The sequence below is a fragment of the Brienomyrus brachyistius genome, chromosome 2 (genome assembly GCF_023856365.1).
Source record: "Brienomyrus brachyistius isolate T26 chromosome 2, BBRACH_0.4, whole genome shotgun sequence".
Taxonomy (NCBI): Eukaryota; Metazoa; Chordata; class Actinopteri; order Osteoglossiformes; family Mormyridae; genus Brienomyrus; species Brienomyrus brachyistius.
The window spans coordinates 24,826,083-24,851,779 of record NC_064534.1 but is presented as its reverse complement, the minus strand read 5'-3'; the positions used below and the strand labels follow the sequence as shown (position 1 = coordinate 24,851,779).

At 39.4% G+C, this 25,697-nt stretch overlaps 1 protein-coding gene across 2 annotated transcripts in view; it reads left to right on the top strand.

The window, feature by feature from the left end:
- The window catches only part of adgrv1 (adhesion G protein-coupled receptor V1), a 105,552-nt gene that overhangs the window by 27,567 nt on the left and 52,288 nt on the right, over window positions 1-25,697 (top strand). For both annotated transcript variants that reach the window (XM_048982871.1, XM_048982863.1), the window contains 27 exons: window positions 707-833; window positions 974-1,159; window positions 1,359-1,539; window positions 1,653-1,816; window positions 1,968-2,091; window positions 2,174-2,431; window positions 3,052-3,178; window positions 3,467-3,684; window positions 3,976-4,719; window positions 10,161-10,534; window positions 11,160-11,336; window positions 11,974-12,154; window positions 13,310-13,503; window positions 14,143-14,272; window positions 15,478-15,558; window positions 17,000-17,139; window positions 17,235-17,844; window positions 18,033-18,248; window positions 18,362-18,577; window positions 18,908-19,152; window positions 19,246-19,427; window positions 19,679-20,490; window positions 20,591-20,800; window positions 23,123-23,253; window positions 23,631-23,730; window positions 24,235-24,414; window positions 24,665-24,828. In XM_048982871.1, coding sequence (XP_048838828.1) covers window positions 707-833; window positions 974-1,159; window positions 1,359-1,539; window positions 1,653-1,816; window positions 1,968-2,091; window positions 2,174-2,431; window positions 3,052-3,178; window positions 3,467-3,684; window positions 3,976-4,719; window positions 10,161-10,534; window positions 11,160-11,336; window positions 11,974-12,154; window positions 13,310-13,503; window positions 14,143-14,272; window positions 15,478-15,558; window positions 17,000-17,139; window positions 17,235-17,844; window positions 18,033-18,248; window positions 18,362-18,577; window positions 18,908-19,152; window positions 19,246-19,427; window positions 19,679-20,490; window positions 20,591-20,800; window positions 23,123-23,253; window positions 23,631-23,730; window positions 24,235-24,414; window positions 24,665-24,828 — 6,472 coding nt within the window. The remainder of the gene's footprint in view (window positions 1-706; window positions 834-973; window positions 1,160-1,358; window positions 1,540-1,652; window positions 1,817-1,967; window positions 2,092-2,173; window positions 2,432-3,051; window positions 3,179-3,466; window positions 3,685-3,975; window positions 4,720-10,160; window positions 10,535-11,159; window positions 11,337-11,973; window positions 12,155-13,309; window positions 13,504-14,142; window positions 14,273-15,477; window positions 15,559-16,999; window positions 17,140-17,234; window positions 17,845-18,032; window positions 18,249-18,361; window positions 18,578-18,907; window positions 19,153-19,245; window positions 19,428-19,678; window positions 20,491-20,590; window positions 20,801-23,122; window positions 23,254-23,630; window positions 23,731-24,234; window positions 24,415-24,664; window positions 24,829-25,697) is intronic.

Sequence of the window (25,697 nt, the reverse complement as noted above, 5' to 3'; positions counted from 1 at the left end):
TTAGCTGAGGCCAGACTAAGTTAACACTCCTGCTGAGATGGGAGCTGGGAAGATGCAGCGTGCCACAATCTGTCAAAGCCTCCAACCACTTGAGCCAACATTTGGCCAACATCACACTCTTCTGACCTTGTCGCAAATTGAGACCCTGTGTGTTTTTTGTAAGAAGCAGCACAGAATGTGGTTATGTCCAGTCCAGTTGCATCGCTTTGACCTCCAGCAAACATTTCTGTGACATGAAAGCCGTTGGCCATTGACATTCAGATATATTGAAATTGCAATGATCTAGATTTCAGGATCAGTGACTCATAAAACTGAATAAAAATGCCTCTTAACCATTGGACAGGTTTGATCAGCAGACACAGAAAGTGTTGTTTACTGACAATAATGCAAGTTCCAATAATAACTATATAAGACTATTTTTACTTACGAGCGTATTATTATCATTACTACTACTACCTAGATTTAAAAGTTTTTTTTACTTCCGTTGGGTTCACACAACAAACTGTTTTGTTAGCTGCAGAAAATTATATATTTCAAAAAATAATGTTAATTTGACCAGACAGCGGTTTTTCATTTTTAATTAAGTGAATTTCCTGACACACTACCTATAAAAAAGAAATGTTTCAAAGAGGCCTTGAAAATTTTCACTAGTTGTCTTGTCATGCACTGGGGTTTGATCATATTCCTTGGGCTGTTATTTGTGCAGGACCAATGCAGAGAACCAGATTCTGAAACCAGGGTTTACGAGCAGAGAGATCGTAATAACTGAGAATGATGACCCTGGTGGAATCTTTGAGTTCTCACCACAGTCTCGAGGACCTTGGTTCATCAATGTAAGTTTGAAAATCTAAAATGTATTCATAGTTTTGTAACATGACAAAATTCTGGTATTCTAAATCTATGCATATGGCTTTTACCTGAGCATCCTCACATCATTTTCTTGCTATGTCAATTTTTTGCCTTGTATCATAAGGAGGGAGAGGCTGTGGAGCTTAAGGTAATTCGGTCCCAGGGCCTATTGCTAAAGCAGCTTATCCGTTATGAAGTGATACCCTCAGGCAATGCAGAATTCTATGGGGCCACAGGGATCTTGGAATTTAATCCAGGAGAAAGGGAAGTAGTGGTTGCACTTGTGGCCAGACCTGATGGAATTCCTGAGGTAGGCTTCTTGTTGTAGTTACATTTCACTTATTATTTGGCTGCTACCTTGACAGTCTTTCAGGTACAATGAGTACTAAGTTAAAGTTGTTTGAAGTTCTGCATGATTTGAAGTACTCTTTGTATAATTCAGTGTTGCATTAGTCAAATACCCATATCTGTAATTTTATCCAACTAACAGATGTTATTTGTATTCACAGCTAGATGAGATGTTCTGTGTAATTCTCAGTAGCCACAGTACCCCTCCCAGTCATCTGGGATCTGCCAGGGAGGTCAATATCACTGTCCGAAGCAATGATGACCCTTTTGGGGTCATTGAGTTTATCCTCCCTGGCATGGTGGAGGCAATCAAAGAAAGTAAAGGGAGTGAATCTTTCTCAGGTGGGAGTGAAGGAAAATTTAAAGAAATCTTGTATGTCTAAGTAGAATATTTAATAGATATTTCTCATTCTGGACAAGTTGTTTTCTGAAATGTTGTTGATGTCCTCTGACAGCATCCTTCCCAATTGTGAGGAACAGGGGTACATTTGGAGAAGTGTCCATTTTCTGGATCCTGGATCCCTACTTATCGGAAGATATCTCTCCAGTGCAAGGGCTTGTTGTTTTCAAAGAAAAGGAGGTCTCCAAAAACCTCACAATCTTCTCTGTTCCTGATCAGGTGATTTCTTTTATTTACTGTAAACTGTAAATATCTCAGATCTTAGTTTCTATTGATTTTCTGTTAAAGAAGAGGTAATTGACAAATTTCCTCTAAATGCTTGTTTTGAAAACATCAAATATCTAATGACAAAAGTATCTTTTCCCAAAAGATACCAGAATACACAGAAGTATTCACAGTCATTCTTCTAAATGCTACTAATGGCGCACGACTTGGAAATTCATTGAATGCAACCTTGCAGATTCTGAAAAACGATGATCCAATATATTTTGCAGGTAAGAAAACATTTAGTTATGTAGGGTACTTTTTAGCTTTAGTGATTGCATTGTTTTAATCTTTTGTTGTGTGTGTTTTTAGAGCCTGTTCTGGTTAGGGTGCAAGAAGGTGAAATTGCCAACTTCACAGTTTTGAGAGCTGGACCAGCTGACTTTGTTGCTACAGTGATGTATGTGGTCACACATGGTGGAACATCATCCGGCGACTTCATTCCAAAGATTAATGAAACGTTGGTTTTCGGTATAAACGAGTGGAGTAAGAACATCTCACTAGCTACTGAAGATGATGATGAACCTGAAACAGACGAAGAGTTTTACATAACTTTATACAATGCCACAGGTCCGTTCCATGTTTTTTAAATGATTTTTTGCATTTAGATAATCAGTGTAATATGTCACAGAAAGCTGTGCTCGTCCTGGTATTACATAGAACCTGGTTACTTTATCACAGGCTGTTATAACACTAGATATCTTCATAATGCATTATAACGGTTGGTATAAGAATTAAGGATGCTTTGCACCGCATTATGGTATCTATAGTGCCTATAGATGAGAGCTTCATAAAGCATTCATTACGCATAATAAACATGGCTATAATTTGTTAATGCTTTATGAACATATTATATGAACTTTATGAACATATTATAATGTGCTATGAATGTGTTAATAGATTATTATGGACATGATATTCATAGAACATGCTACCATAAAATGTCATTTAAAGTGCAAATGGTCTGATAAAAATAAAAAACAAAATCTTCTTAAATATTTTCTAATTAGTATGTGTCCAAAATGGAGACGTGTCAGTAAAGTGATACATTTTACCTTTGAAGTGGTTTCAATGACGAATCCTTTTTCACATTTCTTAGAGTAACAAATAGACAAATAGAGGATTTACTAAATACTCATGTACACATCTGAGACTAGTAAAGGAAATTATCATCATTATTTTTTGAGCAGGTGATGCAGTGGTATATGGTGCTGATACAGCAACCGTGATAATTGAGGCGAACGATGATGCCAATGGTATCTTTTTTTTGGAACAAGTTGTCAAACAAGTAGAAGAAGGAAAATCTAACAACTTCTAGTAAGAAACATTCTACGCAATTCATGTTTATGTTTGTTTCCTTCAGAATTATATTTTTTTTATTGTATTTTTGAGACTAATAATATTTTGAAAACATTATTGTTTTCTGTACTGTATTTTGAAATTTAAATGGTTAAATTTAATTTATACATTTTGTATCTAAACCAGGGTTGTACTTTTTTATATATCGATGAGTATTTTAATGATGATCACTAACTATGCTAAACAAATTATATATATGAAATAATATATAAGGGGAACTACAGGTTATCGTCTTCTTCTTGTCAGTGTTTTGAGAAGCCGTGGACATTTTGGCAATGTCACTGTTTATTGGCAACTGTCCGACAACAACACAGTCTTAGAACCAGGCCAAGAATTCATCAGCACCTCAGGATCCATCATTTTCACCACTGGAGAAATCACAAAACCCATTGCCTTGCAAGCCATCTCTGACAAACTACCAGAGTTTAATGAGTACTTTGTTCTTAATCTTGTTAACATAAAAGGTAAAACAAATAAAATATATTATTAAGTACTATGTATAATAATCGCGATACTGATTATTATAATATGCTACTTGCAAAAATCAAGTTCAGTGTTGTAATTCCAATGATTATTTACATTATTTGATGATTTACAAATTACAAACTTCTCATCTTATCTTTTTTCTTGATGTCTGGTCTGTTAAGCTTAAAGGATACCTTAGCATAAAATGTACTGTCATGTTTTAATGTATATTGGCCTAACAAAAATGACAGCAATGACAACAGATTTGTCAAAACATCATTGTTTTGCAGGTGGCTACCCCGGACCAGGTGGTCGACTGGCTGAAACAAACCTTAATGTGTCTGTACTTATTCCTTTCAATGATGACCCCTTTGGTGTCTTTGAAATTGATGACCAGAGTCTGGACCTAGAAGTAGCAGAAGATGTGCTTTCCGAAGAGGACATGTCAAATGTTGCCACCATCATCATCCTCCGACAGCAAGGCACTTTTGGGGATGTGCGGGTTGGATGGGAGATTTTGTCAGATGTGTTTCCTCTTGGTCTACCTCCAATGCAGGACCTCATACTGATGGCATCATTCCCCAGGGCTGTGGAACTCCGACCCCACTCCAGAAGACCCCACTCTGCTACAGATGCACTGTTTTTTCCAGGCTTTCAAGGTGCCTATGGTACCATCAGTACTGATAATCAATTGCAACAAACCCAGAGTCTATCCAACTTCACCTTCTCAGCCTGGCTGGTACCCAGGCCCAACACAGATGGATTTATTATTTCCAAGGGAACTGACAATGGAACCTTCTATTATGGTATCAAGATTCACACCAACGAGTCACATGTTACACTGATGCTCTACTACAATGCTGTTGGATCCAACAGCACTCAAATCGCTAGGTCCACAGCTGCTAAATATGTTGAGGATAATATTTGGTTACAAGTTATCATAACTGTAGATGATGGCATTATTGAATTCTACTTGGATGGAAATACCATGCCTGGTGGGATCAAAAGTCTGAAAGGAGAGGCCATCACAGATGGTAAGTCTCTCATAAAACTTAACGTCTGTTTATATAGTATTTACAGTTATAATTTGCAACTGGTAGTATATGAAATTTAATAATGGTCTTTCCTGTGGTGTAAAATGTATGTATAATATAAATAAATATCTTATATATATTTGTATTATTTTAGGTACCATATACTCAATCTCAACTGCTGATGACTATGTAGATTAGATAGACATTCTTCCATGGATGTCCTGAATTTTGTCTGGTTCTTCAGGCTTCACAGTGGCGTGTTCATTGTTATGACTTAATTCCTCCTGCTTCTGGTCATCTTCCTCCTCTTTTGTTATTCAACTTTCAAACATGATGGCATTCCCTGATACACTTGATCTTCTTATAATATTCCCAAAATAAGATTTATTCTGGTTATTTGTGCTTCAAGTAAATATTTTGGGTTGATTTGATCAAAAGCCCTCTTGTTAACTCACTGTCCACAGTATTCATAAAAGCCTTCCCTGGCACCAGAGTACAGTGTTTTACTGCTCTTTCCTGTTCTGATTTTTCAGTGTCCTGTTGTCATATCAGTAAAGAGGGGAACAATCATATCAGGGGTGAAGGGAACAATCGACTCAATTACAAGTCATGATTTTTCAATGTGGTGAATTTTAGATTTTTAGGAGATGCTTATATTCATGGTTCAGTGCATTTTGATACAGCAAGGAAACAGAATTTGTTTTGAATTAGTTTATTATTAAAACTGCAAATACAATTAGGAACAGTTGTTTTACAGCAAGGGCGGCATGGTGGTGCAGTGGTTAGCACTGTTGCCTCACATTGGACTCGCTAAATTGCCCGTAGGAATGCATGTGAGAGTGAATGTGTGCCCTGCGATGGGCTGGCCCCCCATCCTGGGTTGTTCCCAGCCTCGTGCCCATTGCTTCCGGGATAGGCTCCGGACCCCCCGCGACCCAGTAGGATAAGCGGTTTGGAAAATGGATGGATGGTTTACAGCAAGGCAATGTGTCTGTTAATGTATGAATAAAAAAAAACTTGAGAGGGTCATTTGCACACTAAAAATCCAAGCATCCATCCCCTGTAACCACACATGGAGCCATGGGGGAGACTCAAACACTGGTTCCAGTGGTGTGAGGCAATGGTGCTGACCACTGTGCCATCCCGACAAAAAAAAAAGAATAAAAATATGTAAATATTATTGCATCATAACCATCATAATGAACAAGATCCTGTGTTCTCTCTATTAAGCAGGCCGGTCACAATAATTACGTTATATGGACATAACCCCGATATTTTTGTCTGACCTCGACTTTGGCAGCATTTGTTAAGAATGAATGCACTCAGTTTTAGCCAGTTGCACTGTTTCTGCCCTTTTCTGGTCTATGTCAAAGGCGTGGCTCTGGTCTGATTCATCCTTTGCATGGAAGTGTCTTTTAATAGTTCCTTTTAAAATGTCATGCTCATGAAGTGTTATATGGATGTTATAAGAATCAATAATAATTTTGCTAAAACTAACTGTGTACTATGCACATGCAGTATGCAAGGCAGGGGTATAACCATTAACAAAAACATTCTCATGAACTGAAGTAAGGTACAAAAATATAATCAAAACTAAAACTAAACAACCACTATAAGTATTGGCTGAGATAAAATAAAAACAAAAGTCAAGTACTTCCTATTACATTTTCAAAATATTATTTAGTTTAAGTTCTGATTTATTTATCTTAATTAACGGCCTCTCGTGCAATTAACTTGAACCACAGAAATAGGCAACAGCATCACATTGTGATGTCCTGTAGTAGCCAACAGGGTCATACAAATATGTACATTCATTTGATATTCCAATTCACAAACTCTTTTACATTGACTGTGCATTGTATGTCCTATTTAATATTTGCATATTATTTCTCTGGATAAAACATTTTCTAAATTTCTCTGAATTAGTCTAAAACATTTTAATCATATATGATGTGTTGAATTTTCCCACATTATTTCCGCAGCCGAATTTCCAATGTATTCTTAAATGTTCATTGGTCTTTGGAAGGGTGTACTTACATTATTATGTTACTATACTTGCATTATACCTGTGGCATAAAATAATCTTTAAATGACAATAATATTCTCTATCACAATTATTTCTGGGACAATATATCATCCAGCACAATTAGTTATCGTTTCAGGCCTACTACTGAGTATGGTCACATCTCTGTAGAGAAGGTCCGAATTTCTTGGCAAAAGCACCTTAAATGCCAATGGGAGACTTACTTGCTTTGCTCCATTGATTCATACAATAGTATGATGTTGTCTCAGATGAGCTAGCATGTTGGATGCGTTTCGGGCAACATCCAAGTGTGAAGTAAGAGAGCAGACAGACAAGTCTTGGTCTTATCAACTCGTCTCTTTCCAGTGTTGGTGTAATTTCTTGGGAGACCAAAATGTTCCCAAACCACTGATCGAAGTGACATGGGAGGGTCTTGGAGCTCTTCAGCACTAGCCGTAACCAGACTCACGGCCACAGTTAGCATAATGTTTTCCTTGTTGTTCCTGCGTCAAAAAATGTATTAATTCATTCTTTTCATTGTCCATTCTGACCAAAAACAATGTAACCAAACGGGCCACGACAAAGATGTGCACTGTTACGTCCCTCGTGTTTACTTTAAATATGGACCTGAGATGCTCTTCAGCAAAAACTAATGTAAAAAATATCGATATAATATCAAACTGGGAGGTCTCTGATAATTACCACCACTAGTCATAGCCATAGTCATCTTCTTCATCTTCTGCTAGTAAAGTTTTTGATGTTTGTTTCACCAGACTTAGTACATGTACTGCATATATGTAGCAGACAGACGAGGCTGTCTGTTTCAGCCCAGCCCAGGTTTATTGAGGGAATGAGGGGACACTACATAATACAGACACTGCACAAAAGAGGGTCTGTTATGGGCCCCTTCAGGGTGGACATCCTCCAATATTCCCCTAGCAGGTAGGGGGCTGCCATCCCTTCAGTCTGGTTCCAGGATCCACCTGCAGAAGCACGCATGTGTGACTGGCTACCCTTTTCCTTCTTCCATGGCTTATTCACAGCATGGATTTAAAACCTTGCATAGGAACTTATCAGCCGTGTCCCATTTGCTTTTTAGGCCCAGGGTGAGGAAGCCACGGTTAGGTGATCTGATGTGCTACAAAGGCATTTCAGTTTTAATTAGTAAAACGGAGATATGTTCCTGTAGCTCAATAAGTAACTCTGTGTCCTGACAACACAAAAGTTGTGGGTCCAAATCCTAGGAAGCACACTCAAACTATAATCCTTCCCTCTACTGAAAAAAATTCAATTAAAATCCCTCTGTAGTCTTAGTAATGCTTAGATAATAGCACTAAATTCCTCACACAAAAACATAAACTGATTTTAGTTATATTCAGGTGTAATATGAACTAAGCAGAATCTAAGATTTAAGACTAAATGTAAAATGGTCATGAAAAATACTGGCCACCCATAAAAGGCACAGTTTAATATAAAAGGGTGAAGTGTAATATAATGTTGTCTGTAGAGATGTTTCCCTAAGAAGATCACACAGTCACCTATTTCTTATAAGTGTTTCTGCAATGAAGCATTGTGAGTGGTGTGGAGCCGATCCTAGGAGCTGCAGGGCACGGAAAAGGAGATACCATGGGTGGGATGCTAATCCATTGTAGGGCACACATTCACACACAGTCACACTCTTTGGGCAATAGATGCATCACTTATTTGGACTGTGGGAGAACGGTGATGTTGGTGCCAGTAGAACTTTAAAATGCACACACACCAATTAACCCAATAGGTTGAATTTTAATAAATTTTACAAATTACAAAATAACATGAAATACAAAATAACAATAAAAAATGAAGTGTATTCTTGGCAAAATGCTTCACAAACACAGAGATGGTTTATTCCTAAATATATAGGATATTATGGTACCTTTATGCATGATTGCTGCACAAAAGACCAATTCCAAAATGAATGGAAAATTACCTTGTTGATGATGACCATAATGTTTTGTTGCAGGTTGTAAAGTATTAGATTAGTTATATAAACAAGATGCAGAGTATTTTTCCCAACACTCTAAAACGTATTAATGAGTTGTGCTTCTGCTTGCATAAATGTAGATGCATTTGCTAGAGTACAAGAAACCAGGTGTTTTTTTTTAATAATTGGAAACAATAAGTTGTCTGTAGGCATTAATACTTGATTGATAATTTTGTTGTCCATTTAACTGGGAACAGTCACATTTTATTCATTGTTAAATCAATGGAAATATTACACCATTCTCTTTGTGCAGTATTTCAGCTTTAACTCTTATTAATTCTAGGTTTACTTCTCAGTGATAACCCCAAATTATTTTCTAATGTGACTCTCTTATTCAATATACATTTATTTTAATACTTGTATATGATGACTAAGTTTTGTTTAAATTATTTAGACTGATAATCTTGGCTGATTCTGGGTGTTAGATAAACAAACAGCTTAATTGTATTGCTTCTGCTACCCAAAACATTGCAAAACCTTTCTGTTATGACGTTATAAAGTCATAGGAGTATTTAACCTTTGAGCTTGGTTTCTGTCCATGACTTAGCATGGAATCTGGTTGCCTGCTCCTAATTCTAGAATAGATGGTATTTTAATCCTTTTAGATGTAATGTGTCCATTATGAAATCCTATAAGAACACCGGTATTTTTCATTAAAACATTAAGGGGTTTGTTTTAAAATCAATCTAGTTCTGTCAGAGTGGCATCCAACATTCAAAATACCTCAGGAAGTGGTGCAGGGTTTGGGTTTACGACCTGTTTTATGGTAAGAAAAACAAACATCATCCATAGAAATGGACTATATTTGCAGTTTTATGAAGATGATTCAGAATTGCCATATATAAGTAATATTACAGTAACATGATCGAGGTCATTTTCATTGTCAGTTAAGCTAAGGCAGTTGATGCAGCTGTGGTCTGTCCTGTTTTCCCATAAAAGAATTATGGTTATTTTTAAGCATTATGCTTGTGCCATTTTCTTCTATGTCTGCTTAAACAAGCTAGTTAAAGCAGTGCTTTTTTCCATTCGTGAAACATTGCTTAGCTACACTGTTTTTTAATTTCCTGATGCGTAATGCTCACTAAATTGAATAAATGGAACTTTATTTCCATAACACAAAGCTCCATGGACTTCCTAAAATAGTCAAATTGGCACTAGTGTAGAAACATGATTTGTTACAGTGGTCTGGAATAACCATTCGCTGCCTAAAAATCAAGACTGTTCCCTTGATGATTATGTGTTCGTAATTTAATATTTCCGCATTATATTCCGTATCCTGCAGGAATATATTCCACAAAATCTCAGATTGAAAATTGTGCTTTCTTGGTCCTGTCACATGTATTTTATGTTATTATTTGATTTTAATGTAATGGATTAATGTTTTGGTAATTTCAGGTGAAGCTCCACTACATATCGGTTCAGACCCTGAAGGAAAGGGACTCTATACTGGTCTAATGCAAGACGTGCGGCTCTACTCCAGCAAGCTGGATTGGGTGCAGATCCGAGAGCTTCACAGTCAGCCTGCTAAGATGGACCTGCACAATGTGTCAGGCTACCTGGAATACTGGCAGGACGAGCGGCGCAAGGGGTTTGTGGTGGAGGTGCGGGATGACCGGGAAGAAGAGGCAGAGGAGATCTTCTACCTGCAGCTGGTGTCGGTCCGTGGGGGTGCCCGCCTTCCGGACCCCCGGCCCACTGCCATGCTGCGAGTCCTGAAGAGTGACAATGCCAATGGCCTTTTCGGATTTACCGGGACCTGCATCCCAGACGTAAGGCTATAAGAAAACAGCTCCGCTTGCCTTCGAAAATATCGTTATTGTGAAGTATCTGTTTCCTGTATTTTTTTACTCAATTTGTGTAAATGTAATATTAATCCCTTACACGGTCCATGTCCCCATGTATATTTAATTTGTCTTCACGCCTGGGTGGGCAGAACTCCGGTCTCTAGTTCAGAGAGATAGCCCTCATGACTTTACTGATAGCCAAATCAATTAACGCAACAGGTGGCGTACGAGCAGTCCGCATTCCTGCAGGAAACCTTTCTCTAAAACATTATAATGAAGTCTAAAGGCATCTAGCCTTGACCTAACACTGCATTGATCTAAATTAAAATTATGACCTGACAAAGGGATCTTCCTAAAGTAGTTGCTGAGCTGGCAATACTTAATTGCTATATAGTAAAAAGGACATCTTACCCAGTCATACTTTCACAGGCAGGCCACTCACTATTGTGTTCAATATGAAATGTTTTTTGAATAAGCAGTCAAGGAAAATGATGGGATGCCATACTGCCCATGTAAAAATGTTTCTTTAAGAAGAGAAATGATTGTTTTATGCATTTCATTCTGGAACATTTTATGAAGCCACACCACTTTCCATCCCCTTTACTGGCAGATTTCAGAGGAGGGCTCCACCATCTCCTGTGTAGTGGAGCGTACTCGAGGAGCCTTGGACTATGTCTTTGTAAACTACACCGTTAGACAGCTCGATTCTGACAGCTCCGTCCCCACTGCCCCTGACTTTGCCAACACCAGCGGCAGTATCCTCTTCTTACCCGGCCAGCGCTCTGAGGTAACAGGGAACTCCGCTCCCTCATCCATCATGAATGAGCTACGAAACGCTGCCTTCCTGACAGCGTCTGGGTGGGAAACCCCTCTGAGCATGTTGCCCTGCCTGTTAGCCGTTGTGCGCTGGTTATAGTTCAAGAAGTGTACGGAAACACAAGATTATTGCAGGTTGTAGGAGGTGAGGATATAGACACCTCTCGGAAATCTTTTATGTGGCATTTTACTTCAGTGTTATATAAAAATGTACTTCACTAAAATATGACAGACTGAAATCCTGTTGTGAGTCTTGACTTTTGTTAGGCGATTTGTGGAATTATTTTATGCCATTGCAACAAATTTATTGCACCAAGTATTTTGTAGAGGAAATTTTGTGTGCATTTTAGTATGTAGGTTATTTCATACTTTAAAAAATGAACTGTTATTTCACTACACAATGAACAGCAACAAATGTTTTTAATATTTGTTTAAATATAGCTCCACCTAGTGGATTGTTTGGTTAGTCTTTGCAAACTGGCTTTTCTTAGTCTTGCCATTAAAGCATGAAAAATGAACTACATCTATCCTTAGGTAAAAATGCCAGATTCAGTGTTTCAGTTTAGCTGCAGTCAGTGTTTTGCACATGTACCCCTGACCACCACTAGGTCCTAAACCTGCTGGCTTTGGATGATGACATACCAGAGTTGGCTGAGGTGTTTGAGATCAAGCTGGTGTCGGCTGAATCAAGTGATGGGAAACCTGGATCTAGCCCAACTAGTGGAGCCAGTATTGATCCTGATAATTCAGCCACCACTGTCACCATCAAGGCTAGTGATCACCCCTATGGTAAAGTATAAGCATATTGAATTGTCATGTATATATGTGACCTCATCATTCTAGATACAAACATTTGGAATATGCGACTTTTATGATTCTAAGCCAAATTAGTGGCTGCCTGTCACTGTGGCCCAAATCCAGACCGAATAGCTTTCAGATCAGTTAGCTGACTTCTTCTTTCTCCTCTTAACGCTAAACCTGAATATAACTTTTGTTCTTTTCAGTGGATTGGTTGATTATTTTCATTATAATATTGAATTATAAGTATTGTTTTAATGGTTTAATGTTTTCTCTTTGTAATCAGTACTGAGACATCACAATATCTTGTGCCCTTCTCGCACTCACACTTACACACACACACACACACACACACACACACACATACCGTATACTGTATGTATGTAACAGCCGCATAAAAAATTAAAAGCCCACAGTTTATATATATATATATATATATATATATATATATATATATATATATATATATATTTCTTTTTTTTTGCAACCTACAGCCTGGTTCTTCTCTGTTTCCCATTCATGACAGGCTTCTTTCTTGCTTTAAGGATCTTCAGTCTTGCATCTCAGAGCCTGATACAAACTGTCCTAGCAGTACACCTCACGCCTGCACTTAATTTTTCCTATTCCTTTTGGAGGTCATTTGATGTGATCTTATGATTCATGAGAAACTGTCAGATAAATTAATAGTCCTCTCTGGCATTAGACAGTTGTTTCCACTCTTCACCTGTCCGGTTTTTGGTCATTCCCAGGGTCTCCTGCTTTGCCTTGTTCTTGTGTACTGCTGTCTTAGAAATTTTGAACTTTGAAACATGCTGCTGTTCAGTGTAGCCTTCCGCCAGCAGAACTAGGATGAAACCCGGATTTAAAAATGCAGATTTGTTTAAAAATATAGTGGTCTCTTAATTTTTTCGTGGTTGTTTGTGTGTGTGTGTGTGTGTGCGTGTATATAATGCCTTGATTGACTTTTTTGATGCTTGCTTCTAGGAAGATTATAAATTAGCTTGCTTGAATTTATCATTTTCAGACAATATTAATTAATGAAACATGATGATCAAACTGTAGAAAATACTGACAGCATCAGCTTTGTTACTGTGGCAAATGTCCATTTTAAAACAGACATTAAAAATACACCGTTTGCCCCTGTAGGTCTGCTGCAGTTCTCAACACTTCCCCTCACAGAAGGGATGATTCGCCCAGCCACAAAAGAGGCACATCTGACTGTGATGGAAGAGGACGGGGCAGCACGCCTGCTCGTAGTTCGAGCACAAGGCCTGCTTGGGAGAGTCCTGGTTGGTTACAGAACGTTACCTTTCTCTGCTGTCAGCCCAGAAGACTATGAGGTAATAGACAAAGGTTGGAAATGAAAAATATATTATCGTTTGTGATTACTTATCAGAAATTGTGTTCTGCTGTGATGGTGTTACAGGGCACTATGACATGGTGTACAGTGCTTAATGATATCTGAGGTCATTAATAATACAAAGGAATACATTTCATATTAACAAAAAGTAAAAGCTTAATGCACCATGATGGCATTTATTACATATGCATAATGACGTTACGATTTTCAAAGTTTATAACAGGAAGATGAGTTATTGAACTTCAAATTGTGCAACTGCCATGCTACACTGCTAGTGTTATAATAATAATAATAATAATAATAATAATAATAATAATATATAGCAGACCATAGAAAAATGGAAAAACTGATTTGAAAATTGCTAGGCAGTCAGACTGGAAATTATGCAACATACTGATCTTAAGCATTTAATTTTCTGTACTCAAAAACTTTGGAACAGATGACTTTGGTTATTACCAAAATTAATGCCTTCTTCGTCAAATGGAAAAGATTATGTCCAACTTTTCTATTGCTATGTCATAGGATTTTACAGTTTTTAACCCTTTTAGGGAGATTGACAGTTCTGTGCAATATTTATTTTGTTCATAAGCAACGTATATCCTACCATTAAAATGAACAGGACACAGAGGGAGTGCTGGATTTCCTTCCTGGGGAGCGATACAAATACATCACTGTGAACATTGTGGATAACCCTGTTCCTGAACTGGAAAAGATTTTCAGAGTGGAGCTGTACAATCCCGGAGAAGGAGGTAAGAGAGGGAATACCTGCTGTAATATCTGGATGGATATCTGGAAGTTCCATTTCTGTAGTGCTTCTCACAATCCATGAGGTTGCTTTTTGTACTTCTTGTACTTCAAATGCTAAACTAATGAAAAAGATAAATATGACAATATAATGAAAATGACATAAAATCAAATTTACAATATTAGCTGGTAGGTCTTACACCTTGGACAAACAGATAAGACTTAATTCATTACTTTTCAATTATGATTTATTGTTTCAAAATAATAACGTAATGGGGGACATATTAAACTTTTTTAAAATTATTATTATTCTGGAATACACTGTGGTTTTCAAGAACTAGCATTTACTTAAAGTTGTGCTGGAGTTTAACCTAGACCAGGGGTCGGCAGCCTGCGGCTGGCGAGACACATGCAGCTCTCTGGCCAGGAGGATGTGCCTTATCTCAGAATGATACACACATTGACATTTTCATGTCTTAGCATTTTATGATAAAACTTTGATAAAGATAAATTATTTATTTATGGGTTAATATTATTTTTCGTTTAGATATTTCTTTAGCTATATGTGAACGAGGCGTGTCTGCCACACGCTTCTGTAATGTCTTAACTGCATCATTTACACCTTCCTCGAAGTCATTCTCCACGACGAGATTACGTCTCTCGTTAAATGCTATGCTTTCTGGAGTTTCTTCGGTACCTGAGGTTGGATGTATGCTTCAGCATTTATTGGGATTCCTAATTCTTGCATATACTTGTAGTAAATCGTCACCACGCCTTCCCAGGTCTTCATAAAAATTATAATACTTTCTCAGATTATTATAGCAGCTATGTTTGGAGTACATTTTATACTGTTTGGTCAGCACAGTTAGTGGAGAGTGAGAGTTTTGTTTTTGTGTTAAATGCATATACACGCATATCACATTAAAACATCACATCTCAAACCCTCTTCTCTCCCCATTGTGACTCTTTATAAGTGTTGGATCAGACATTTAGAATAAAATGGGTCTTTGCTGTAAAAAGGTTGCCTACCCCTGACCTAGACAAACAGGTTGATTACTCCATCTACGGCATGCCCTCCGCTGTTGTGCTTCAGTGTGTGTTACATCTGCACCTGACTTTTTTCTTTCTTTGTGAGAAAAAAATCTCCCTTCTAAACTCTTCCTGGCTGTGTGTGTTCCTTCAACATGCGTGTTGTCGTGTGCTCTTGAAGCCGATCAACTAATTAGGACTGATGGCAGTGGCAGTGGAGAAAGTGATGCTGACTTCTTCCTCCCATCTTTTCACCAGCGTGGTAAGATATGTCTCAGTATGCCCACTAAATGCCTATGGCGGAAAACCAGGCCAATAAATTTTATTAGATTAAAGAAAATATCTACTTTAATTGTCTTTTTATTAAGCACATTATGCTTTGATATTAAATTTAACATAATTTAGCCCCCTGTATAGCCTTTAAAACCATTACAATATTCTGGCCTGTCATATAGAAGCCCTTTGGGTCTATGTTTGGAGGGCATCTGGGACTGCTATGTACATTGCACAACGGCAATTACATTGTATTGTGAATATCTGCATAGAGAAATGTTGGGAAAGTAAACATGCATTATATAAAGTGGATGACAATATCTGTAAAGAATTGGTGAGTGTTTAAAATGAAGCATTACAGGCAGCTAGAGGCCTGTATCATGATTGTGGTTTCTTTGCTTAGCTGGATAACTTTCAGGATAAGTAACAGTAACTCTGGATTTTCAATATCACAACACTGATTCTCCTATTAGCAGGACATATCTCCATGGTCACTTGGTAAAGTTTACTGTGTATTTTGATATTCAGTCTTCCGGCTTATGTCAACAATCAAACCAGGCAGGTTTTAATAACAGACCTTTGATGTCCACAGGCAGAGATGCATGCCAGTCATTTTTGCATTTGATACCAGATCGTATGGGGCACAAGGGGGCGGTGCACCCTGGACAGGATCCCTGTCTGTCACAGGTCACTTAAATGTGCATAATGGGGAATTTGTAGATGGCAGGCCCTGGAGTACCTGGCAGAAACTCACATGGAATATGGAACTCCACACACAGACCCAAACACACACACACACATACTCACACACATGTCGGGTAAACATATCTTCATGGGGACCACTCATTTATTTCTATGGGAGAAATGCTAACAGTAACTATGACAACCTTAACCCCTACCTAGCCTTAACCTTAACTATAAGTAACCGAGCGAAATACAAGAGTTTTTGCATTTTTAATGTTTTCATTGCAGTCACAGATTTTGATTAAATTGAGTTAAAAAAAACGGGTATTTATCACATTTTGGGTACATTGTGTCCCTATAATGTAAGGTATACCTGCTCACATACTCTCTCATATACACACAGAGACACACACACACAGACACAGACACTCATTTGTATTAATATCTTTGTTGGAACTGTCCATTAATTTCTATTGGTAAAACCATAATTCCAACTATGACAACCTTAACCTATACGTAGCCCTAACCTTAACCATAAGTGATGAAATATGAAACAAGACATTTAAGTAGTTTTTTGATTATATTAACAGATTTTTATAAAATTCAGTTTCCCCTTGTTGGGACAAAAAAAAATGTGCATGGTTTTCTTTTCCTGCATGTTCCTGTTGATTTTCTCCTTTGTCCTTTATCATAAATTATTTACGGTATTGTCTTGAATGAATATTAATTATGTTTTTCCTCCATAGCCAGCCTGGGAATCTCTTCTCGTATCACTGTAAGCATTGCTGCATCTGACGACGCCCATGGTGTCTTCCAGTTCAGTCCAGATTCACTTGCTGTCAATGGAACAGAACCAGAGGAAGGACACAGTATGATTATCATGCAGGTCAGGCCTGTTATCGCCTAGTTACAGGCTTTGCATAAATACCTGAGTTTATTGACATGTCATTTCTATGTTTTGCATGCTTTGGATTTCCTTAGGTGGTGCGCTCTTTTGGTGACTTGTCAAATGTGACGGTATTTTGGGAAGCAGAACCTGCTGCTGAGGAAGATCTTTTGCACAGAACTGGTGAATTAGTATTTGTTGTGGGCCAAACAGCTGCTAATTTCATTCTTCAAATTGCTGAAGACATCATTCCTGAATTAGACAAGAGCTTTGTTGTCACGCTTTCCAACGTTTCACACGGCCGTCTTGGGAATCTGACTAATGCCAACCTAACCATTCTTGCAAGTGACGATCCCTATGGAGTTTTCGAGTTTTCTGAGAAAATTAGACCAGTACGTGTGGCAGAGGCCAACACATATGTGACTTTGACTATTAAAAGACAGAGGGGGTTACTTGGATTAGCCCAGGTGACTTACAGGACCCTTAAGGACAGTGACCCGTCTCCATTTAGCACCCCGGGCATTGGGAGAGCAAATGAAAGGAGTGACTTCATTCCTTTGATGGACTCTGTGCTGTTCGATGCCAATCAAAGTGAAGCAAATGTTACCCTTCAAGTGCTGGATGATGAGGAACCTGAAAGAGCTGAATCAATCTTTGTGGAACTCAGTAGTGTCAAGCTTGTTCGAGGTGTCCAATCCAGACCAAGTAAGATTTACATCTGCTGATTTTCAGTTTGCTAAGTTTACAGTAGGTTTGTGTTTAGGGTAGTTTTGCTGTTGTAGATTTGCAAAGTACAGTTTTGTGAAACTCTGGTTCAGTGTATTAACTGAATATTAGTACATTTTTGCTTTTGAATACTTTTTTTGTTTTCTTACCTTTTTTTCTTCTTGCAGTCTATAACTCCCCCCGCCTTGGCCTGGGAAATACGACAGTAGCTCAGGTCGTTGTTGAGGCCAGTGATGATGCCTTTGGCGTTTTACAGCTGTCCTCTTCGGCTGTGAGTGTGGCTGAGCACTACGTTGGTCCCATTGTCAATGTCACACGTATTGGCGGCATCTTCGCCGATGTATCAGTCAAGTTCCAGGCAGTTCCAATGACAGCGAGAGTTGGTAAGCAGAGAATAACGTTGTGGACAAAGGCAGTATCCTAGAGCTTCCCAGGTTCTGTTTCATTGTTAGAAAACTAAGTATCTTTCCTTTATTGATCCAATGTGTCTGTGTAGGGGATGACTACAGTGTGGCCTCCTCTGATGTTGTCCTCCTTGAAGGAGAGACCAGCAAACCAGTTCCCATCTACATTATTAATGACAACGAACCTGAGCTTGAGGAAACCTTTCGAATTGAGCTGCTTAATCAGACCACTGGTGGCGCTCAGCTTGGCCAGCTAACCAAAACCGTTATCACCATCCTGCCATCAGATGACCCCTTTGGTGCTTTTGGTAGGGTAGGATATTTTTATTTCAGGTCCTCTTTTTTTGGTAGCCTTGTTAACTATGTCCCTTGGCCATTTCTAGATTGTATTAAGTGTTACATTGTTGCAGTATTAAAATATTAAAATATAGTATGTTATTCCTTTGTGACTTAACTGGTTTTCTAATTGCAGGACTAAATTTATACAAATATTTTAATGACTATAGGCACTGGCAGGCTTGAAGTGGTATTGTTGTCTATAACTGTAATTTTCAAATGTGTTCCATTATGGGTTTCTTTAGGCACTCTTTGTCTGTTGTTGGCTAGTTAATTCATGAAGTTATTGGTTGTTTTTGCAGTTTTCCAGGATTCATCCATCACCGTGGAAGAGCCAGCCTTTAACTCCACTGAAATTAGTTTACCAATATTACGAAAATCTGGTACTTTAGGCTATGTATCTGTCCAGTGGCAGGCCACTGTCAATGGGAAGCTTGCTGACGGTGACATTCGACCTGTGTCAGGGGAGGTCAGGTTTCTTCCTAGAGAGACCTTGAAGACTTTGAAAGTGGAAGTGCTGGCAGATGACGTTCCAGAAATTGAGGAAGTAAGGAAGCCAATGCACACCAAAATGTTAGCAGGTATCATTGTAGTACAGCTATATATGAAACATTATACCTTTCTCTCCCTTCAATTCCAGATAATCATTGTGGAACTCACAAGTGCTTCAAATGGAGGGAATATTGGACGGGAAAGAGCTGTTAATGTAATTGTCCCAGCCAATGATAATCCTTACGGAACTGTGCACTTTGACCAGTCAGTGTATCGCCTTCAGGAGCCTCTTGAGGGAGTCTACTTAGCCAACATCACTGTGAGAAGGAGGTTTGTCACTGAGCTTAAGTGTTCTATTTTATAGTTTAGTTGCAGCTTCTGACTATTATATTGTTAAACTGAATCCAATTTAAATTCATAGCTAACAAAGATATACTCCATGCTCAATACTCACCGTATTGTATACCCTCAGCAACAGATACCTGCATGCCTTATTGTTTGAAAAGATTGTATTAGTAAATGTGTTGTTTGCAAAAAACATATATAAATTTTATATCTAATTTTGTATGTTGCATTTTCAGTGGGGGTCACTTTGGACGTTTAGACATTATGTACAGGACATCGGAATTTGATGTTATCAGTACTGCCTTGGACGAGGGGCGGAACCTTCTGGTTTACTTTGATGCTCCGGTGAGGGCAACACTGTCTAGTGCCACTATAAGGCCTGTTAATCTCACTGCTCAGAGAACCCCCTTGACTGCTTGTGCAGCCTTTTGCCTACGGGAGACCACCTGCCATGCTTTCTCCATGTCCAACATCTCTGGAGTGACTACCTGCAACTGGGTGATAACAGGAGTCAGCCAGCTGACCGACTCCACCCAGGTGTTAACTTACATCAAAAATGTCACAGCCTTATCCTCTCTGTTCAGCTCTCGTGCTACTGCTGGGATTGACTATCTGCCAGTGACATCCCAGGTAGCCACCATGTTTGATGGGGCTGGTATGGCCAATCTCACAGTACCCATTTTGACTGACTCTCTCCCAGAGATGGATGAAAGTTTCATGATTCACATCCTAAGAGCTGATCTGATCAACTTGACCGCTGTCTCAAAGAATATGCCCTCAGTGGGTCAACCAAACACAGCGAGAGTCACCATAGCCATGAATGGGGATGCATTTGGGATCTTCCTGCTCTACAGCCTCAATCCCAGTGCCACAAGGAATGGCTTATACCTAGAAGTAAATGAGGAACCCAACACCTCTGTGTCACTCGTTATTGAGAGAAGAGGGGGGAGTCTGGGGCGAGTAACAGTGGAGTGGAAATTTGTAGGTGGAACTGCTCTACCCAAAGCAGATTTCAATGGGACTGGGGAAACTCTCATTTTTGCACAAGGTAGGTCTGTTTGACATCATACCCGACATAGTAAACTGGGATACAGCTAAACTGGTGTTTCATTATTTCTATACTGTTATTTGTGCATTTCTGTGCAAAGGAGACCTAAAAAAGACCATAGAGATATTTATAATGGATGACATGGAGCCGGAGGATAATGAAACGGTTATGATTGGCCTGGTGAATACGGAGGGGGGGAGCCGCATCCTGCCCAGCTCTGACACTGTCACCATTGTCATCCTGGCCAATGATCATCTGGCTGGTGTGGTGGGCTTCCACGAGGCTTCACGTTCAGTCACCGCCCGGGAAGGTGTGTGTTTCTGCCTGCTCACCATCACCATTTCTAACCCACTCTCTTTATCCTGTGAGCCACCATCAGAAGACTGTATTGTACTTGTGTTTGTATATAATTTTATTTGAAACATATTGTGGTTTTACCATCCGGTACATATTCATTATACATCAGTATTAAATTTTGTTTTGGATTGTCATATTTACATCCCTTTAAATGTCCTTCTGAAAATGAATTGTGTTGTTTTATATAGATGAGAAAAACTATGATAAGGGTAATTTCTTTGGACTTTTGTAATGTCATTGCCTTAATTAATAAGTAAAATAACATACTTACATACAGGTATATTGGATGGATTTGAGCCAAGAGTTTTCTCCGCTCAGAGAAAGGCTGTTCATGCCTGTTGTACTGCTATGGCCGGACTGGAGGCACTTGCTCGATGTCTGCTAGCCTGCATCTTGCTTTTTTTTTTGAGGGAGCCATCCCAAACATGACCCAGCTGGGGCCGTTAGTGGAAACCGGGTGTGGAGGATTAAGGTTGAGGTATCTTTTGATAGGTGACTGCTGTCCATGGTGCTGATTGAGATTAGCACACAGCTATCTTGTGGAACTCCCTTACCACCTAATACTGGAGAACATCGAACACATCCTGGCTGGCAAGATCCTTCTCCAGGGCAACCCAGGCAGGCATAATAGGGATCGGCTTGATCCACTTTTCAGGCAGTTCACAAGATATGCTTGCTCAGTCCTCCTGCATTCTGGCTGGCCCCACACTTTGTACAATCGCTACTCTGCTCACTGGGACTTCACTACAAACATCACTGATCTGATTTATTCCTATTATGGATATATTCAATGATTGAATTATATCAAGCTGGTTGAAACTCCCTGACTTTGCAGGCTATGCCCAAAGAATAGCATGAAGAGGGTGAAGCCCTCTGCTTTAAGGTCTGGTGGAACCTCTTGACTAGTTTATAAGATTATGGGTGGTGGACTAAAGTTATCTGGAACACATGATAAAGGTCAGCCATGAACCTTGAGAAAAACAGTGTTCCCTGGTCATTCATAATGTCCTTCAGTGTAGTTAAATTGCTGACCAGAAAGAAGAGCTCTTACACAATAGCATGAACCAGTAGAACACCTTCACCATGGGGTGGCAGTGTATCATTCGGCTGAACTGATTTAATAAGATTAAATTCAGATGTGAACATCAGAGGTTGTCATAATAGGTGTAGCTTTAGTTTATTGTTCTACTTCATTTTTGGAAATGAACTAACCCCCCCCCCCCCCCCCACAATGGTCCATGGCCAAGTGGAATACTAGACCGGACCTGTCCCAGTGCACAGACCGGATGTGTGGAACCTCTCGTATAGACGACCACACGTGTTTGTGTGCCCTTGCTGACTTCAGCAGTGGTCCTAAAATGTCGATCCCAAACTACTCAAAGGGCACATCAATGATAGGGAGTGAGATGAATGGAGCAGGAAGGGCTGCTTGGGGCAAGGTCTGCTGGGAAGTGGGATACCTTCAATAACTGAGAGCAGTATCACACCTCAGCATTCATGCTTGGCCAGACTGAAATTTTCCCCAGTGCATTTTTCTGCCCCAGATAGCCAGCATAGCAGTGTGTATGCAGGAGGTGCATGACTGAATCTGTTTTGGACCTTGAGACCACAAGCACTTCGGTTACTCTCCCCTACTGGGTGGTAATGAAATAGAGGAGGTTATTTCAGACTGTGAAATAGTGCTACAGGAGACTCTCATTTCCCCTGGGTACCATTTTATTAGAAGAACAGCACCTGTTCTTTTGATCCATCACTAAGGAAGGCTTCCAGGTCACCTGCTGAAACAGATTAGAAAGCGATTGAGTTAATGAAAAGGGCTGCAGATCCAGGCACCAATTCTTAAGCATAGGAGCTGATTCTTTCTCCATTTTAGTGCCTGTTGGTATTTGATGGAGTATCTAGAGAGTGAGAGAACCGAGTCATTATTTGCACCATATAAAAATGAGCAGGGTACTCAGCCGCATGAGTTCTTGCTTGTTTAGAAGTCAGAGGATTTTTCACTCTGTTCTGTTGTGCTCTGTTGTGTGTATTGTTTTGTATGAATTTTTAAAACTGTGACTGCAGTTGATTTTGTCATATCCTCTTTTAATATATCCTGAGGTATAATTAGTGTATAATGCAGATAATTATCATCTTATCCACAGAGTTAAGTAGCCTGAGAAAACCATACAATAAGACGATGTCATGACTTTTCTTTGTAAAGATTAGATTGAATTGTTCTACTGCCTTCCTTTTGGAAGTCATGGGTGACAGTCACTTTGTTTTACATTTGAAGGGGAGAAACTCCATCTCCTGGTGAAGAGGTCATCTCCTGGCCGCGGGAATGTCACCATGGACTGGAGGATTCAGGGTCCTCGCGTCCAACAGACTTTTGTCCATACCTCTGGAGCACTTTTCTTTTCTGAGGTATGACACTGTTGTACTTGGATGGACAGACCCTCTTCCTCGTATCAGAGTGGTCACACTTCTGATTCTGCGAAATTACCTGAACGCCTAGCAGCATTGTCTGCCAAGTTAGTTCAGTTGCATAAATAATAATGATTGATACTTTATTGATCCATGTGGAGAAATTCATACCTCCCTCAGCTTACTCTTTTTGGGGAGCAGCTGTCTGTGAAGGGCTGTCCCCCATAGTGGCACCCAAGGAGCTGGGGGTTAAGGGCCTTGGGCTTAGCCCACTGAGCCACTCACTGCCCCAGAAAGTGAGAAAGTCAGAGACTGTGTCAGATTCCACACTATGAAGCCTGTAATCACATGTGCCCTTGTTCATTGTGATTACATAGGGAATCCTAAGTGAAACTATAGTCCTTCAGTTAATGGATGACCAGGCACCTGAAGAAAAAGAGGAGTACAAGGTCATCCTGTCCAACATTCTCACTCAAGGTAATGCTGCTGATACAAGTTCAAGATACTTTTTGAATAATATTCGGTCGGTGTAAAAGGTGTAGGTAATAATATATGGATTTAAGGTGTAGGTAATAATATATGGATTTATGGTGTAGGTAATAATATATGGATTTATATAATATATAGAATTTTAATCGAGACCTATACTATTCCCTCCTAGTTGAAAACAATGTGAGACTTCAGGTCCTTACGTTTCACAGAATCGGAGAATTCAAACCATGTTACCTGATTTATTTTGTTTTTAAAAATTGCCAGGCGGAGGCGTACATAGGATAAACATATTGTAATGTACATAAGTTAAAGCACTAAACAGATGATTAATGATTAATCACAGAAAACTGTCTGATTAATTAGTTATTATTATTATTTTAATTGATTTACAGCCCTAATTTTGACATTACATTTCTGGCAAATGCTTGAGCTATCCATTGATATTCTGGGTCTCTCGGACCTGATCAGTAAGTGTCATATGTTTCTTAGGGGTGGCAGTAACAGGGCAGGCAGTACTGGACTCTGAGAGTCATGAAGCACTAGTGACTGTGATTGGCAGTGATGAGCCCTTTGGGGTCCTCAATATTGCCCCGTCCTCCCTCAGCGTGTTCAGTGAAGAGGTTAATACCACCATAAAAATCTTCATCAACCGGGAGCAAGGAGCCTCAGGTGAGTCTCCTCAGAATGGAAGCTACTGCAACACTGTCCATCTAGTACAGTACTAATCAGTGACCCAGTTTACTCTCTTCTGTTTTTCTCTTCAGTTGTAAAAATTTGGACAATATTTGAATATGAATTCAGTATATTAAATTAAATGTCAGTAACTATGATGGTTATTCTCATTTTTATTCATGTGCCTACCCAGTATGTGTTTAATTACACTGCATGTTATTTTATATTGCATATGCTTGTGTTCCAGGGGCGATAAATATCAGCTATGAGACAGTAAAGGGATCTCGCCAGGATCTGGCGCTGACAGAGAGTGCCCTGGCTGAACCAGGTCTAGACTTCCTTTCAGCCACTGGGTCGCTGGTGATGCAAGATGGACAGACCTCTCTGGCCATTCCCATCACCATTATAGATGTAAGACGACCCATGAGTGTGGCGATTCTGTTGATCTCTTGCAAATGCGCTTTTAAGAAATTTTCATACAAATTCTATTGCAAAGATCAAGGCAGTGTATATCTTGGACGGAGTGATAGTATATGAGGTGTGTGGTGTAAGGCAGTGCATATCTTGGATGGAGTGATAGTATCTGAGGTGTGTGGTGTAAGGCAGTGTATATCTTGGACGGAGTGATAGTATATGAGGTGTGTGGTGTAAGGCAGTGCATATCTTGGATGGAGTGATAGTATCTGAGGTGTGTGGTGTAAGGCAGTGTATATCTTGGACGGAGTGATAGTATATGAGGTGCGTGGTGTAAGGCAGTGTATATCTTGGACGGAGTGATAGTATATGAGGTGCGTGGTGTAAGGCAGTGCATATCTTGGACGGAGTGATAGATTATATGAGGTGCATGGTGTAAGGCAGTGTATATCTTGGACGGAGTGATAGTATATATGAGGTGCGTGGTGTAAGGCAGTGTATATCTTGGACGGAGTGATAGTATATGAGGTGCGTGGTGTAAGGCAGTGGATATCTTGGACGGAGTGATAGTATATGAGGTGCGTGGTGTAAGGTAGTGTATATCTTGGACGGAGTGATAGTATATATGAGGTGCGTGGTGTAAGGCAGTGTATATCTTGGACGGAGTGATAGTATATGAGGTGCGTGGTGTAAGGCAGTGTATATCTTGGACGGAGTGATAGTATATGAGGTGCATGGTGTAAGGCAGTGTATATCTTGGACGGAGTGATAGTATATGAGGTGCGTGGTGTAAGGCAGTGTATATCTCGGACGGAGTGATAGTATATAAGGTGTGTGGTGTAAGGTAGTGTATATCTTGGACGGAG